Source organism: Nyctibius grandis, chromosome 3, assembly GCF_013368605.1.
Source record: "Nyctibius grandis isolate bNycGra1 chromosome 3, bNycGra1.pri, whole genome shotgun sequence".
Taxonomy (NCBI): Eukaryota; Metazoa; Chordata; class Aves; order Nyctibiiformes; family Nyctibiidae; genus Nyctibius; species Nyctibius grandis.
The window spans coordinates 59,269,834-59,286,851 of record NC_090660.1 but is presented as its reverse complement, the minus strand read 5'-3'; the positions used below and the strand labels follow the sequence as shown (position 1 = coordinate 59,286,851).

Genomic DNA, 17,018 nt, shown 5'->3' with positions numbered 1-17,018 from the left:
CTGGTTCTTCAAAGAAGTCCAAATTTCAGCATGTTATTCCATAGCATTAGATTGATAATCTGCTTTTGCTGTTCTACCCTGAGAGTAGTCAGATTTAGGGCTAGTTACTGTTTTTTAAACTATGTCAATGCCATACTTGTCTTACATGATTATTTTTTAAGCAGCTAATTTATAGTGTTTACATATAACCAAAAGATTCCTTTAAAACAGTACTGTAATAACTTATGTAATTAAAAGACATCTTGCATTTCAAAGTTCATGTAAAGGTGGGTGTTGTCATATATGTAATACATACTTCATATAACTGGTAAGCTCAATGATTCTATCCGTTGTGCTTATATTACCCTGCAAGAACATTTCAGTTTTAAAGAATAAACATTAGTATATCAGGAAATTAGGATATAATCTGCTTTAAATTAAAAAAAAAAATCCGAACCCTTTGTCTCTTCTATCGTTTCAGATAATTTCTAAAAAAAAGCAACAAACTGTTTAAAGGCAGCTGGGGTGGGGGGTTGGAGCCCCATCTCTCTGGTTTGTTTATGTGAGCATTTGTCAGCACTTCGGCAATAGGTTGTCAAATCATTGAAGCCTTTGCAAAGTGATTTCTGCCCTTAGTGGCTTACGAGTTTGTGAGGCTGACCGACGCATCACTGTTCTCCTCGGACCTGAAACAGAGTGAGAGCCAACGTGAGATGCTTGAGGAAAAAGGACAGTTGGACAGAAGGTATTTTGATACTGTTGGGAAGTCCTAATTTAGGGCATACTGAAATTTAAAAAAGGCTTTTAACCAGCTTCTGTGGAGCTCCCACCTCATGCTGATCACTGATTTGGGCCCAGCCACACAAGATAAGGCAGTAAAGATGCCTTTGCATTTTTATTTTTATCTTTTGAGTGGAGTCAGTACAAGAAGAAAACGCGGATAAAAAAGCAAGTCAGGCCTTCTGTCTCAAGCAGTACGTGAACAGTCCTCTTGTAAGGCATGTTTCCTAGTAACAGCAAAGGAAGAACAAAAATACTTTTTGTCTTCAGAAAAAGAAATTGGGACATGCTATATGAAAGCTAGTTTTGTAAGGTGGAAGGTTAAATTAAAAAAATAGAAAGTGCTTTCAAGTTTTCACTTTTCAGACAAACATTGGCCCTTGCCCAAATAATAAAATCTAACTTATTTTTTCTCTAATAAGGAAAACGGGAAGAAAGTGACTTGTAAAAGCAAAATGAAATTTTGTGCATGTTACTACACTACATGAAATCAGCATATTAGTAGGGTGCCTTATTTATTCTTACATTCATTTCCATTTTTTATGTTCATATAAAAACAATGAGCAATAAACAGTGTATGGAGCATTGTAGTTGTAAAATTGTTTGGGTACAGTACTGTTCAAAACTCAACATCAAGTATTAATAAAAATAAAACCACTTACATTACAAGCACACTTACTTACTGTTTAAATAAAAGTTAACATGATTAACAGCAGAATTTCTGTCTCTTTGCACTGTTTTATTTCATTTAGGTCCAATCCCATATACATTTCTCATTTAGGTCCAATCCCATATACTCAATCCCATGAGACATTTATCTTCAAAGCTACATCTAGCAAATGTCTATAAAGTTGGGTTTTTTTCCCCAAATGTAGAATGTTTTTCCTTGTACCCCATTAGGGAAAACACACTGTTCAAAGCACAGCATGCCAAGTGGCAACAATCAAATTTTACTATGGATCTCTTCAAGCTTTCCCAGTCAGATTTTCTGAAACATATAATGTAGACACTTACCTCAGTTCTTGCAGAGGACACACAAGCTAGCAAAAAGTTTATGGCACTTCTTCTATGTATTACCTTTGTACCTTGTACACAGAGTTTCACCAGTCACCAGTCAGACTCCAGAATTCAATTCATCCCCTCTATTGAATGTGAATTCCTAGGGCCTTTATTTGGCTTTTCATCTGATCTGAGTATCCAGACGGCAACACGGATATGAAACGTTGGAGGTGGAAGAAAATTGTTGGTTAACAATGTACTCGTTACTGGAAAGATGGAGTATAACGAAAATGAAATTTCAAGTCACAAAGGTTGCAGACACTTCTTAAAGAAAACTTTCTTCCTAGTTCAGAATGACATAATGGTTGAAGTTAGAGGGGACCTCTAGAGAGTGCCCAGGCCAGTCCCCACACTCAAAGCAGTACGTATTACACACGTGCTCCAGAACATCCACCTCTTCCCAATTTGCTCTTGGAGTCAATGCAAGGTACTGTTCTTTTTATCTGTCTGTGAGGCCTTCAGTCACCCAGGAACCATCTGTGACGTTAGCCATCTTACTACCAGATCATAAAAACCAAGATTTTAAGGTGTAATTTATTATGTCTGCTCTTGGCAAATAGACCTAGGAAAACTGAAAATTTCAAATAGAAAAAGATGGTTCCATGAACGCAGAGAAACTCACCCACAGTATGTGTTTCACACTGAACAGAAGAAGGATTAATGCTCTTTTTAGAAACCAGGACATAAAACAGCACAGTTTACAAGATGTACCAGAATGGGCTATGGAGAACAGTCTACAACTCAACAGGAGCTGGTCTCAAGATAATGTCGATTAAGTGCCAGTGACTCCAGGCAAGTCATCATGGTCGTGTCAGTATGCCACCGAGTATCACGGTTCAGACATCAACATGCTGATTGCTGCCGAGTGTGGTCACTTGAGGACTAGACCGACCATTACAGAGATTGGAAGGGGGCTCCATTTTCAAGAATTACTCCCCAGTTGTGGTTTAGGAAGTTTCTCCTTACCTCTTCCCTGCTGCAAGTTGACATTTCCAACTGAGATCTAGTAGTCAACTGTTTCAGCCCTCAAGTCAATAGAATGAAGCAGCTTGCTTATCTCAGCAGTTCTCAAATGTTTCAGACAACGGCCCCCTTCCCTTTCCCTGTAATCATCTGGACCCCTATGCACCACTCACATATGTATATAGCCACTGTCCACTGTCTGGCCTGGCCCCAAATCTCTGCAAACCAGCTGCCAGCCTTCCCTCCAGATGTAGCTATCTACAGTCCTTTCTATCCCTGCCCGCCCCGCCCCGCGCCCCCCCAAAAAAACCCTCACATTCAACATACGAGCAAACTGGATGAGTCCCAGCCCAGTTTATTCCTGCCTACTTGCAAAAAAAAATCCAAAACCAACCAAAAGAACCCACCTCCCCACACAGATTTTCAATGTGGAGCCCCCTGCTTTCTTAGTTCAGTCTACTGTAAAGCTCTTTAATGTCAGGCAGTCAGGGCACCCTCCAGTCCCTGTCATCCCACATGCTATCTACACAGGAATTTCACAGGGGAGCTGCCTCTGTCACCTACAGCTCCTACAGTTACCTGGCTCATGCCAACGACTCACACCTGCCAGGAAGAGGACTTTTAGCCCTGCACATAGTGCTCAGGAGCAAGCACTGTGCTCTCAGGCCACTTTACTCAATGCACCATCACCCTCTGAAAAAAAGAGGAAACATTCTTTCTCTGGGTTACAGAGTTGCTTCAGCCTAAGCCACCTGCTGCGGTTCTCATCCCAGGATGCCAGCTGGCCAAAGAGAGCCTTGTAACACTCAAGGCAATGAAGAAGAAAGAAGGAAGCTATAAAAAAGCCCAAGAGAATCTCCCTGGGGGCTTTCCAAACACCTCCAGCATACATGCTGGATCCCCTCCCCACAATAGGCTAGCGGTGCTTCTTGTCAGCCAGGAACATAACTCCATGCAGCCGATCTGCTGCAGAATATCCCAGCCATGGGGTTTTTTTAATTTTCACTCCAACAGAAGAAAAGGAAAAATCTGCCAAATGCACCAGCAGCCACAACAGCCAGCAGTTCTTCATTGGCAAACACCTCTTCCTCTGAGGGATCCAGTTTTCCTGTCTCTTTTTTTCTACCGGAGACACAAAAACCCAGCCTCTCCCTTTTTCCTGGATGAGGGTAGAGAGACATTCTGAATCCTATGAATGGATGGAAATCAGAGCCCTATGCTGCCTCAGCTGCTCTTCCAGTTCCTTAAAGGATCTATACATTTAGTGATTAGAAAAACCACTAGTTTAAATCAGCTTCACATGTGGCCTTAGCTAACCTGTCTGTGGCACTAGGAGTGCTTGCAGGGTTAATTACAGCTGAGGGGTTTAAGCAGCTACTGCCTCTTGGTGGGTCAGTCACCACTTCCTTGCTCAGATGAGATGTCTGATAAGCAGTAGGGCATGTTGGGAGAGCGTTACCATGTCAAATGCAGCTGCAAGATCTGTGATTCTGTGATTGAGCTTGGGATCAAGGCTCAATCTTCTGTGTAGCCCACCCTAAGGCTGCAGTTAGACAAGCAACTGCCAATGTTAACAGCTCCCTTATGCCAAAAGGGGAAGGCTTCCTTTTCCTTCTCCCCTGCCTTTTCTTACCCCCCCTGATTCCAGTCATATGGTCCTCAGACTTTCTTGCCCTGGCAGAATATGATCGTTTTTCCACTGAGTTAATTTTTTGCTACCTCAGTGAGTTAAATTTGCTTGCTTACAGGGGTCCCTCAGGGGCTAGAGGGAGGGTGGCATGAGGTAAGGAGTTGGAGCACACTGCTGATAGTGGGGAAAGAAAGTGGAGGAAATAGTGGAAGAGGCTTCCCATTTTTGGTGACAGTCAGCTCTTACGCAGGGTCACTGCAGCTCCCGAAGCTGTAGCCCAACAGGATACTCTCTGATGATCCATGAATCAGCTGAGTTATTGCTTGTGTGAAAAAAGGCATAACCTAGAAGCAAGTCATTTTTCACTTAGCTGCAGACAAGAGGCACTGCAGCAGTATTACAGTAGTGGTAAACAAGGCTAAATAAACATAAAATCCTTTCGGGGTTAAACCTGTCCTAACCACATACTCCACCTATGTGAACGCAGTTTCTCCTCCCCAGGTCCCCTAGTTCTACAGCAAATCTGTGCCCAAGCACTCCTGTTCATATTCACCACAACTTCTGAAGAGAGTAAATTTCTGTAAAGTTCTTGTTCTTTCAGCAAAGTGACATTTGCTCGAAAGTTCACACGGACATCAGTGCTTCAAGACGCTGCCACCTTCTGTGGAAAACTGGAAACTTACTCATATGCTTCTATCCCAGGAATTGAGTTTTTCCAAGTTTTGGAATTTAATACTTTATAAGAATGCCTGTTTCTTTACTCCTTCCCTGATGTACAGCAATTTACCATTCCACGGAAGGATGTCAGAAAATCTAGCTTTACTTGCTTCATGTTCCTAAGAAAGAGGGATGGGAAAACATCATGTTACATTTACAAAGTTAGGGATAACATGAAGAAATTTACAGGCAACCCAGTGATTAAAGTATCCTTCATCTGGGAAGTATTCTGCAGGTTCCTGTAGGAAAGCAGCAGATGACATGTTGCTGCATTCATTGTAAAGTCACAGCAGATTATCATGCATTAAAGAGGAGCTGTTATAGGGAGTTATAAATAACATTTCCTCCTATCAGCTTTTTCAAAAACTGCAGCTGCTGAAAATTTCCATTTGTCTAGGACAAACTGTGCTTCAACTAAGCATGTCCAGAAAGAGGACTTATCAAGGAAGGCAGTTAATAAAGAGACAAAAAAAAATTTACTGGCAGAACAAAATACCTCCCAGTAATTTGATCTATATATACAAATTTTTACACTATTCAGCAACTTGACTGCAATTTCAAACAATCCCATAAATGTAATAGCTATAGAAATCAATAACATATTCAGAAGATTATAAAAAAGGCCTAAAAATTTTATTATAAAAATCAAAATAACCACTTTTTAAATACTTCAAACATTAACAAAAGAATATTTGCAGAATGTCTGTGCTGTGTATCTTCCAAGTACTAAAATACTTGTGTGGTCTCTCGTCTGTTAGATTAGTAAACTGTTACCAGAGATCTGTACCAGAAATCAGAAATCTCTGCGAGAAACCCTGTCACATGCTGCCATTCAAAAACTTTTCTTCTAACATCTTTCACGGTCATTTATTGGCTGGCTAATGCCAACGTTCATCACGCTGTTCTCCAGTCGTTCTGATGTAGTGATGTATACACATCGCTATGTAAATTTACAGTCAAATTAACTGTCTGTATTAGCAAGCAGAACACGTCAATAGGAGTGGATATGCACAGCAAAGGTACTTCATGTTGAGATCCCGACACACATACCATTTCAGGTAGGATGTACCTCAGGTTAGCCCTAGCCTGGTAGTATGGATGGAGCACACCAGGTACACGAGGTATCTCTACATTAGTACTCTAGTTAGTGCAGCATCGCACTTCTGAAGGGGATATTCGGTGGTATTTTTCACTTTGCATTTAGCTACGAGTGCCAGTCACGAGGCACGACGGACACACTCCGGGCCACCACGTAGTCACTTCACCAGCACTGGCCTGTCAGCACGCGGTGCCGCTCTCCCCCTCGTTTTTGGCAGACGAGGAGCCTCATGGCAGAGGACAGGGCCTACCAACCAACCCGGGCCCCAGCCGCTGCGAGCTGGCTGAGCCGACGGGATAACGCCGCCAGGCGGGACGGGACAGGGGCAGCGCCGGGCACCCGCTGAGGCGGCGGGGACAGACTGCCCGCCCCACAGACAGTCCCTGAGGGCGGGCGCTTGGCCGGTGCGGCAGGCCCCGACCCCGCGGCCGGCAAGGGCCGCCCCGCCCGGCGCACTCGTCGAACCGCCCGTTCCGTCTACGGCGCCCCCTGCGCATGCGCAAACGCCCCGCACCCCGCCCGCCGGAAGTGTCCCGTCTCCGGGGGGGGGGGGGGCAGGGGGAGGCACCACCAGGGGGCGTGGCTTCTCCGGTGCCCGGATGTGAGCAGGGTTGGAGCGCGGGATTGCCGATTGGCGGGGGGTGGAAAGGGAGGGGGTGCGAGCGGCGCTGACCTCGACGCCGCAGCCTGCGCGCGCCTCCGCTCACCCACCCGCCCCAGACTCCGCGCGCGCCCCCGCTCAGCCACCGGCCCCGCGCGCGTGCGCTTTCCCCTCCACCCCGCCGCGCGGCTCCGCCCCGCCCCTTCCCCCCTCCTCCTTCCCCCCCCCCTGCAGCTGGCGAGCCGGGCGCGGAGGGCGGCTGGCGCTGCCGGCACGTCGCTGACACCCGTGCGAGGTAAGTGGGCGCCTCGCGCCGGAGGGCGTGAGGGGGGAAGGGGGCGGGAGGGGGACGAGGAAGTTCCCCCCCAACACGCCTCGTGTGCCGACGGCTCCCGTCAGCCTTTCGCCCCCCCCCCTCCGTGACCGGTCGCCCTTCCTGGCACGGAGAGGTGCCGTCTGCCCCCGCCTCGGGGCCGAAAGGCCGGCGTCTCCTCCTCGCGCCTGCCTGGCCGGCCGCGGCCCGGGCTCGGGCCTGCCTGCCGCCGCCGCTGTCTCCGCGATCGCGGTGGGAGTGAGCGGGCGATACCGTCTCGCCGACTCCTCGCGAGTGGGAGCTTGGGGGGGGGGCGCCCTGCGGTGTACGGCTGCTTCTACGCGGCCCCCGCCTTGCCCCTCGGTGGCACTTGCCTTGGCCTGAGGAGAGCTTGACCGGGTTCAGGGGCTCCCTGCCAGGCCCTGCTCCAGAAGGGCTGTCACGGCGGGGCGCTGAGGCGGATGACACTGGGCCATGCTTGGAGGCCTTCTCTTTTCTTCCTTCCTCTTGAGTCCCGTCGTGGGGTCTCAGCCGGGACTGGGATCTCAACCTCTTATGAACGCTGCGAGGTTCTGTCGTGGCAGTCGGTGAGGGGGGCTCGTCTGTGAGACCCCAGCACCCTGTCAAGCAGCTGGGCCCGCAGTCTCAGCCGAGACCAAGGGCTTGCCCCTGCTTTAAGGACTTGAGAGTGTGGGAGTTGCTTGCTTCTATTTTTTCTCTACCTCTTGCACCCACACCTTTGATTGTTGTGTAGTTTGTTCTTGTATTGCTATGTCTTACCTTCTTTCCATAATCTGGCTTTTACTAGAGGGGACTTCTTCAGGGCAGAAACTGCCAGTTCTTGAATGTCTGGAAAAGTCCTTGCTCTGCTGTGCAAAGTATAAGTAGGAAAGAAATGACTATTAAAGAGCTAGTTCTCTTTGTGGGAGGAGAGTGTTATTTGTCAGTGTCCTGAGAAGCAATACTGGTAAGGGAAGGATTATGTTTTCTGTTTTGTACTTGAAAGTCTTTCTTGAATATGCCATGTCACGTGGCTGAGAGTGACAGTGATGTCTGTATATGTCTGGAAAAAAAACAAGAAGGTCTAGATGTACACAGTGTGTGTCATGGTGTTCTCAAATTCTGAGAGTCAACGGTGTGCTCTAAACTAAGAGAATACAAGACCAAAGACTTATTCAGCAACAACAGCTGTTATTTTCAGTGTGAGTGGCTATACTGTGGCTCTGACAGATAATCTTTTGACTAGTGGAAACCTGTAGTCTTGCTAAGTGTCATGGAGCTCATGAGCCATTAGAAGTAAGGCATACAAATTCTGTTACCTGCTCCTTCGGGAGACACATCGAAATAGCACTACGAAAAGTGCTATTAGAGATTTCTTCACTGGATATGTTTTTTAATTCTGTTTCAAATATGAGTCACTGGCCATGCAGCTTCTTTAAAAGAGAAAGTCAGAAGACAGCACTGGTGTCTGGAATTTGAGCATTTTCGGACTTGTGTGGTTAAAAGTGTCTTCATAAAAAAGTGGATAAATGAAAATGAGGTTAAGGACAATTTAAAGTCTGAAAAAAAAGAAAAAGTACAGGTCTTTACTTTTTCCTTTGGATAATGAATAATTATTAAAAGGAGCTTAATGTAAGTATCTTTCGAATTGTTAGAGAAAGACATACATTTGTCAGTGCTGGAAGGCTTACTGTAGTTGTAATGAAATGGAAGTATCTGGTCTGTGTTTTACAACTGGTAACTTAAAGTTCCTGTTTGACCTTAAAATCTGTCAAATTTAATATCAGATTAGTTAAGATTTGAAAAGTAATATGATTTTATTACAGAAATATTTGTTAGTCTGTCAATGGCAAAAATTAATAAATAATTATTGACCTAAAAAAGGTGATATGAAAGTTCTGAGCACTGAGTCTTCCAGTTATCTTAATTCTAAAAATATATTAGTGAACCTTTGCTGAACAATTATTACTTAATGCCATGTTACAAAAACAGTGTCTTTGAATAAGAGAACTTAAAAGTTTCAGAAGCCACAAATAGATGTGAAAGATATAATCAACTGAATCTGTGAAGATCTTTTACTGACGATCTCTGCTAGTTTTGAGACTTTTCTGCATCGTTAACATCATTTCAGTTCTCATGAAGACATCATCTTTAACTGCCCAAGGCAAATGTCTCAAATAATGCTACTTTCTAGGCTTTCTGTCTCTGATTTGTAGCTTAAGTCTTATTAGAAGGAACAGTTATAGGTGGTTGCTGATGACTATGAAGTTCTGTAGTAGCAGCCACAAAACTTAGTAGAGTCTAATGGATTTATTCACTGTTGCTGTGAGGCACAGGACTGACAGCGGGCCCACTTTTTTGTGGGCTATGAAAGAGAGCAGCATACTATTTTCTGGAAAAATGCGAAAGGCTGAGAAACTTCCTTTCAAATGGTGCTATATCTGCCACCTTTCAAAAGGTAAAAGGGTAATGCTTAAGACAGAAGAATGCCAAAAAATGTTGGATATGGAAATAAAATTTGTAGGTTTTTTTTTTTTAACTGATTATCAAAGAAACTTTAAAGCTAAGCATTGTTTGAAGGGATGGAAGAGAGTGGGAATGCCAAATTCAGAGTCTGAGAAGGAAGTTAGTAAAGTGCTTACTACATGAACATTTTATATTCTTCATAGGTGGCATGAAACGTCCTGTTCGTCAGCATATACCTAAGGAATGCTCTTGGCACACCTTGATAAGTTAGTTTGGCCTAAACATCGATTGCCTCTTGTAAAAACCTGTGAGTAAAATAAATGTATTCTTTTGATGATTTGCTTTCTAATCACAATCAGCATGATCTGCCTCTAAAAGGAAAAGTGAGTATCAGTTACCTTATTTTGTAAAATGGGCAAACCTTCCGTTGTATTAACTGACACTGTAGCAACAGTTGACAAAGAACCTAAAAGCTGAATCAATTATTATGTTTTACAGAAATGGCAGCTCAGAAAAGGAAGTCTATGTTAGTAGAGCCTTCTGCTAAACGTCCAAAGCTGGACAAGAACAGCAAACCGTCATTGGCGAAGAAGGAAAAAGAGGTGTCAGATACAAAACATGTCTCAAAGAAATCAAAGCCTCATCAGTGTGCAGTGCAGGAGAAAACTGTACTCAAAACCTCTGTCAAATCAAACAGGTCAGTGACAAAAAAATAAGTAATTTTTCTAGGTAAACTTCCTAGACTAAATTAGTGCAGAAACAATCTAAGGAGAATGAATTTGAGTTAAAGATACAGCTAAATAGTTAAATAGTACTAGTAGGAAGATCAGCCTTAAGTCATTAAGTATGATACCTGCTACATGATCTTTCTCTGGAACCATGTTAGTGTCTTGAAATCCAGAAAGACTTCCTCCGAAAGTGTTTCTGAAGCGAAAATAAATCTAATACTTCATTTGAAAGCCACAAGTGTCAACAATTAAAAACTGCTGAAGATGTTAAAAAGCATTCATCTGGGGTTCATAGTTCAGTCTTGCCATGCATAAGAGTCATTAATTACTACACCTAAGAGTAACCAGGTGGAAGTGAAGTCTTTTTAGAATGATTCTAGAGAAAATTATTCTAAAAGTACTGAGGGTGTAAGATCTAGTGTTTCAAAAAAAAAAAAAAGGAAAAAAAAGGGCAGAGGTTAGTAGGAATGAGAAGAGCCTTATGACAAATTCTGCTTTCTGGATGCTGAAAAAATAATTATTGGAATCTTTCAGTGACACCAGCAGTGAACCTGAACTAGGAATGCGCATGACTACAAGATCATCAGGATCCAACTTGAATAATAAAACAACACCTGACAAAAAGGTCCAACAGCAGCCTAAATCTGCAAAAAATAAGGAGGTATGCCAGAAGAAATCTGTGCAAGAAATTCCTAAGTCAAAATGCATAATTGCACCAAATGAGCCAGTAACGAGGAGATCACAGAGACTGCAGCAGTTAACACATGTACACGTACCAGCAAGATCCCTGCGCAACAGAGAAGTTAAAGAAGAAAAAGCTTTGGAAGTTAAACAAAGTAGCCAGACAAAAAGACACACTCACAGTGTTGCAGCAAAAGTACTTAAATCTGCTGGAGAGAAAACAGAACAGAAAACCACAAAAATAAAGCCAAACAATACAAATGAGGATAAAGAAATACATGTAGAAGTGACCAGCTCTCTGAAAGAGAAAAAATGTAAAGCAGACAATAAAAATGATAATTCCAACAGCTTTCAACACAGCCTTCAAGGATCATCATTGTGTCCTGATGAGAGTCTTGAGGAAGTTAAGAAAGAGCGAACGGGCCCTTTATCTCCTATTCCTAGCAACACTAAGAAAGTGAAAACAGATTCTCCTAAGCCAAATTCTAAAACAGTAACTAAGGAAAAGCAACGAATGCATCAGAATGTAAAAAACAGTACAAAACCAAAAAAGATTTCACAGCCATCTGTAAGTGAAACAAATGTGGCTGATCAACCAGAGCGCGATGCGAAATCCAAAAGGGTAAGCATCCTTGAACTTTGTGAAGAAATCGCAGGTGAGATTGAGTCAGACACAGTAGAGGTAAAAAAAGATTCCCCTAATGCCGAGTGTAGCAGAACAGAAGAAAAGCATGGCGACATGCAGCTTCAACAAAGTGAAATGCTTACTCAGAAAGAACCTGGTCAAAGTACTCAATGCAAACGTTTTTTCCCTAGCAAAAAAGGAATGCCTGTCAAATGCACTCTCAATGGTAGAAATAACTCCTCAAACAAAAACTCTAAATGGACCAAAATTAAATTACTGAAAGCCAGTAACACGAAGCAAAGTAACGTAAATTCTGCAAATGCCCCCAAGCTTTCTTTGTTAAAAGATTACCTTGAAGTTTCAGAGGCAAGTCAAATAGCTACGGAAGTAGAGCTTTCGAAGGCACAAGGCAAGCTGTCAATAACAAGACTCTCTGAGAATGAAAGTGCAACTTGTGTGCAGAAGAAATCAGATCCTTCATCTGAAAGAGCTGCAGCTGAAGAAGTGACATTAGAAATAAAACAGCCCACAAAGAGAGGTGCAGAAAATGGTTTGTTGCATAATTTGACAGAACATTTCTATGAGGCAAGGCCAGATGAGGTAAGTAATTTTAATTATGGTGTATGGTGGGAGTGTATTCTAAATCTCTTCTGTTTTCTGAGAATGCCATACTCAGAAAGTTTGTTTTAACAATGACTTTATTTTACAGTAACTTAGAATTTTCAAATGTATTAAAGATCCTTTATTCATGCCTTGTCGTAGATGGGATGATAGTAAGCTGGAAAATGAATCTGTTCCACTCTGCTAAGTTCTGTAGTTAACTAAATGTTGATCGATAAAATTTCCTGCTGGAGCCGGAGGTTGTACACATTCATATGGACACTTTTTGATGAATTAAGCTTGCATAGCTGTTCTGTTCTGAAAAGGTGATGGGGGCGGGGGGGGAAGTGTTCTCTATCTGAATGAGCTTCTATTAAAATTTAAGATTTTAAGGACAAAGATGTTCTGTAGGAAGTATTTTACAAGTTTATATATAAAGTGAAAAAGATTTTTTGCAAAATTAGTACCACAAGCTTCAACATGGACTAGCTAATCAGTTGCATTTTGTTTGCTTAAAATAATGTAGGAATCAGAAAAATGGTGCTGTATTCAAGATGTTAATACTTAGTTAACTGAGTGATTTTGTTAATAGGTCAGAGGCGTTAAATAGTTCAGGTTTTTTATTTAATGTTTTCTGTTTTGTTTAGAACTTTCAATTACCTTTGGAATCAAGTCCAGAAAGTTCTTCAATAAAGTATGTTACAGCTCCTAGCCCACCAAAACAGTTAAAAAAAGAACCTGGAGAAAGTGAACCTCAAGGTAACTGTTTACTACTAATTTTTCCTCTTCTTCTGGCCAGGTGTATGGGAAGCATAAGTCTTCCTTTCGGGGGAGTGTTTCACAGAATAAGGTACAGTTGGTGCAGAACTAAACTTCTGGGATTAGAGCTGTTCACCAGGGTTTTCATATTTCTTTGTGTGTCACACTCATGGCCACTTTAGTAGCAGCACTTTAGCTGCTGGCAAACTGCTCTGCAGAACTGCTGTGGAAACGTTGAAGAAAACTGCATATTTTTTTAACTGTATGTGGAGAAACATCTGAATACTGCCTCAAGGTTGCGTCTTTTTTTGTTGGCCATGAACAAATTGCGACATTGTCTTGAATATGATTTTGTAAATCAGTATTTATGTAGCTCAAATTTCCTTTGCAACTAAAAATTTTATAATGAAGTTGTAATCTTTGATTAATTGTAGGTTTGGCTCCCAAGCAGCTGACGCAAACTTCATTTACAAATCAAACTTCCGAAACTGAGAACAGGTATAGTATTTCATACATAGTGAAATTACAGTAACCTTTCGTGGAGTTATGAGAGGTTTATAAAACTGTTCTATTGTCTCCCAGCCTCAACTTTAAGTTTCAAATAAGTGACTTGTCCTTTATAAAAATAGACTTTTGTTTTACCCAGTTATTAAGGGATGGTTTTATTTTGTTAAGAAAATTATTAAGCTAGATATTTGTAACTGCACATTTGTTTTAAAAAGTAGAATTTAAAAGAGTTGGGAAAACATTTCTAATGGTCTCTTCCTCAAATCAGATGATAACCAGAGGGTATGGGAAGGGTTTACCACATGATTTTCACTTACTGAATTATTTCACTTACTTCTTGAAGAGTTTCCTAATCCTTAAATTATGGGAGTCTTGTATATATAAAATCGTTTTAGGTCGAGAAGAGAGGATTTAATTTGGGATTGTTTTGAGATTGCTGTGAAATGAAGGTGTCAGCTGCCATATAAAAAATTATTCTTGTTCTTACTACTAACAGTTCAAATTTACGTTTTACCCTTGATCATGTTGACTGTTGTAGTTTTTGAACAATTCTGACGTAATGTTTGGTTTTGACCAATTACAAGCTAAAGACAATAATTTCTTCATACCTGATACCTTGAACAGCAACGTAGTTGGCACAGTGGTTAGTCTATTGATACTATTTTCTATATTCATAATGGAGACAAGAAGAAATGATGCAGTTCCTTTTCAGTACATCCATCTGAGGCCAGATTAACAATTCTGACTAACCAGCCCTTTTGTACCTATTGAAAAACTCTACTACTATGGAATTTCACAGATGATAAGGTAGATGTAAAACTAGTTAAATTAATATTTTTAGATTTTTCAATAAATACTACAATAACTTTGATTTTTCATATTTTTATTCTTAACTGCCAAACAGCTTTATGGTATCTACTCAAATTTATTATTATCTGAACAAGCCCATATTGCTTTACTATTATTTGGATATATATTTTTCTTGTGAGAGCTTTCTCACCCTGCTTTCCATATGCTATCTGAGATTTAAGATATCATTTGTTCTGTGGTACTCTTGCCATAACACAGAGTAACGTGCATATCTACAGCGTAGCTCTCTTTAGGGCTTTGTAAGAAAAGGTTGCAGCGGGAAAAGGCAAACCTTGAAGTAGCTACTTAATGCAAGTTTTGGGGCACAGGACAGGAATAAAAAAAATTAGCTATGATTTAGCACAAAAAATGCTGTTTTAAGAATGTCTGGCGAGAGTTTTTATTTTTGAAAAGCAGCTACTACAATGAAGTGTTTGGTCCTGTATCCTTAGTTTTCTCAGAAACAGAAAATATGTGAATACCTAGTTGAAGCACGAGTATTTTTGTGTGTGTTTTGCTATGGTGATCTCCATAAGTTTTATCCAGACCTGGAATTAATGTTATTTTTCCCCCTGAATATAGTAGCAAGTTCATAGAATAACTTTGTTGATATATTATAGTACTTTCCAGTGTTTGTTTCCATTGTGACAAGGGGAAACTTAAACTGAGTGAGAAAGATTCCAGTGGTGTTCATCCATTTATTTCTCAGGTCCTCTTCTCCCTCACTTCACTGCCAGCCATTAGAAGAGAATAAGTTTGAATTGTAAATTGAATATTTACATGGTGTGCTTTAGCAGCCTGATGTATGATACCTAAAACTAGAAACCTAAACCTTACGTAGGAAATATGTAGCATTAGGCACCATCAGTCATGCTCTGAAAACGCCTCAGTTAGATGCTTGTGTTAACGGTTGTGACTAATCTACCCCACTTGATTGTAGATTTAATTTTTTATTCTTTAATGAAAAAAAAAAATTCTTGTAATTAGGCTAGTCACAAACGGTATTTTGGGGTTAATCCTTTTATTTCCTTATTTTTCCATTTGAATTACAAATTAAAATATATAGGACTGTGTTTTGGGTAATGAACTTGGATTTGCATCTTGTTAAAGTTTAGTTATACTAATCACAATGGCTTTGAGTATCTAGGATGACACATATAAGCAGTTTCTTTTTTAACATGAAATATATTTATATTTCAAGGGTTCCATTGTCAAATCCTTCATTAGCATCAAAATGCAGTAACTTCCTACCATCTGAGGAGCATATTCAGAAGCTAAAAGAAGCAGGAAAAGATGGTGATAAGCAGCTGATCATAGTAAGTAATACCATTTTAGTAAAGCTTATAGCTTCTCGAAGAAATTACTTTTGAATTTGCAGTGCTGTGTTTTTATAAACTTGACAAAAAATCATTACTTATACATACTACTATTGCCATTGTAAATGATTTGTGAAAGTAGGACCTGTACTAGATTGCCATTCAGTATTGATGGAAAAAATGGTGGCAGACATAATGTTTAAAGCCGAGTCTTGTTAAAACAAATTTCTGCATTTTTTTAATAGAATGGCTGTTCAGTAAAAATACAGTTGTTTTGGGGAGAATGACCTTGCCTTTACTTATGTGCAAAATCTCAGTTTCTTAAAATTTCACAATTATAGGGGGAGGTGAGTCTGGCAGATTGTGTGCAAAATTGGTATCAACACATTTATTCCTGCATCATTCAAATGTCCGTTGTTCCGAGACAAATATAAAGATTTTCCTGTGGATGCACTCATCTTCACCATAATATTTAAGCAGCAATACATTTGGTTATTTGTTCTTACCCTTATTTGCTGTTAGCTATCAAATGTAGGTATCTCTTTCAAAACAAGAAAATGCAAAATAAGAAGGAAGAGAGTGACACACAATCGTTATTCTATCTTGTAGAATCACACAGCTTGATAGTGAAACAATTAGAGTTTTCGGTTGTGTTTCATTTTGTGTTTTTAATAATCTACACATCAGATAATCCTTGAGAAATGAAAAGCTGGAGCTGGGAAGCTACAGAGGGAGAGGAATCCAGGCCATTAGGAAGGAGGATTCTTGTGAAATTACCCCTCTCTGGTGGTCTTGCTAAGTTGAAATGTTCTCATGTAATACATGGATTATACACATGAAAATACTAACTAAAATATACTCAGGTGAATTATGAACACTTTTATATCCCTACTGAAATATTTTAAAATCAGAGCTTCTAAGAACTAAATTGGTAGATACAGCCTTGATTTGCCTAAAGTGATACAAATCTAGGCACTTGAATGCCTAGTCACAGGATTATAAATGAACCATATCTAATATTTACAAAGTATTTCAGCTGTTGCCTCTTTGAAACTCATTTTACCAACAGAGTTAAAATGCATGATTAAATATTTTAACTATATTAAAAAAAACTGTAAGAATATTCCTTTTAATTTCAGTAAAGCTAACTTAATTTGCTCATACACTAATAGAACTTGACTGAAGAGTTGCTAGGATCTTTGACAAGAAGAAATACATAACTTTCTGGTTAGCTACTGAAGAGAGGTTGTGTAGCTCTCCTCTGCAGTATTCATACAAAGAGATTTTTTTGCAACTTACTATGCTGGTAGTATCCTTGTTTTCAGCCCAAATTAGGAGAGTAACAA

At 40.7% G+C, this 17,018-nt stretch overlaps 1 protein-coding gene across 4 annotated transcripts in view; it reads left to right on the top strand.

The window, feature by feature from the left end:
• Positions 1–7,036: 7,036 nt before the first annotated feature.
• Positions 7,037–17,018, top strand: part of ESCO1 (establishment of sister chromatid cohesion N-acetyltransferase 1) — a 32,458-nt gene continuing 22,476 nt past the window's right edge. For 2 of the 4 annotated variants that reach the window (XM_068396435.1, XM_068396438.1), the window contains exons 1-7: positions 7,037–7,123; positions 9,811–9,914; positions 10,106–10,304; positions 10,870–12,241; positions 12,889–13,000; positions 13,435–13,498; positions 15,558–15,672. In XM_068396435.1, the coding sequence (XP_068252536.1) occupies positions 10,108–10,304; positions 10,870–12,241; positions 12,889–13,000; positions 13,435–13,498; positions 15,558–15,672 (1,860 nt within the window). In that variant the 5' untranslated portion in view covers positions 7,037–7,123; positions 9,811–9,914; positions 10,106–10,107. Of the gene's footprint in view, positions 7,124–9,810; positions 9,991–10,105; positions 10,305–10,869; positions 12,242–12,888; positions 13,001–13,434; positions 13,499–15,557; positions 15,673–17,018 lie in introns of all 4 variants that reach the window. The other 2 variants (XM_068396436.1, XM_068396437.1) reach the window with 2 other exon arrangements.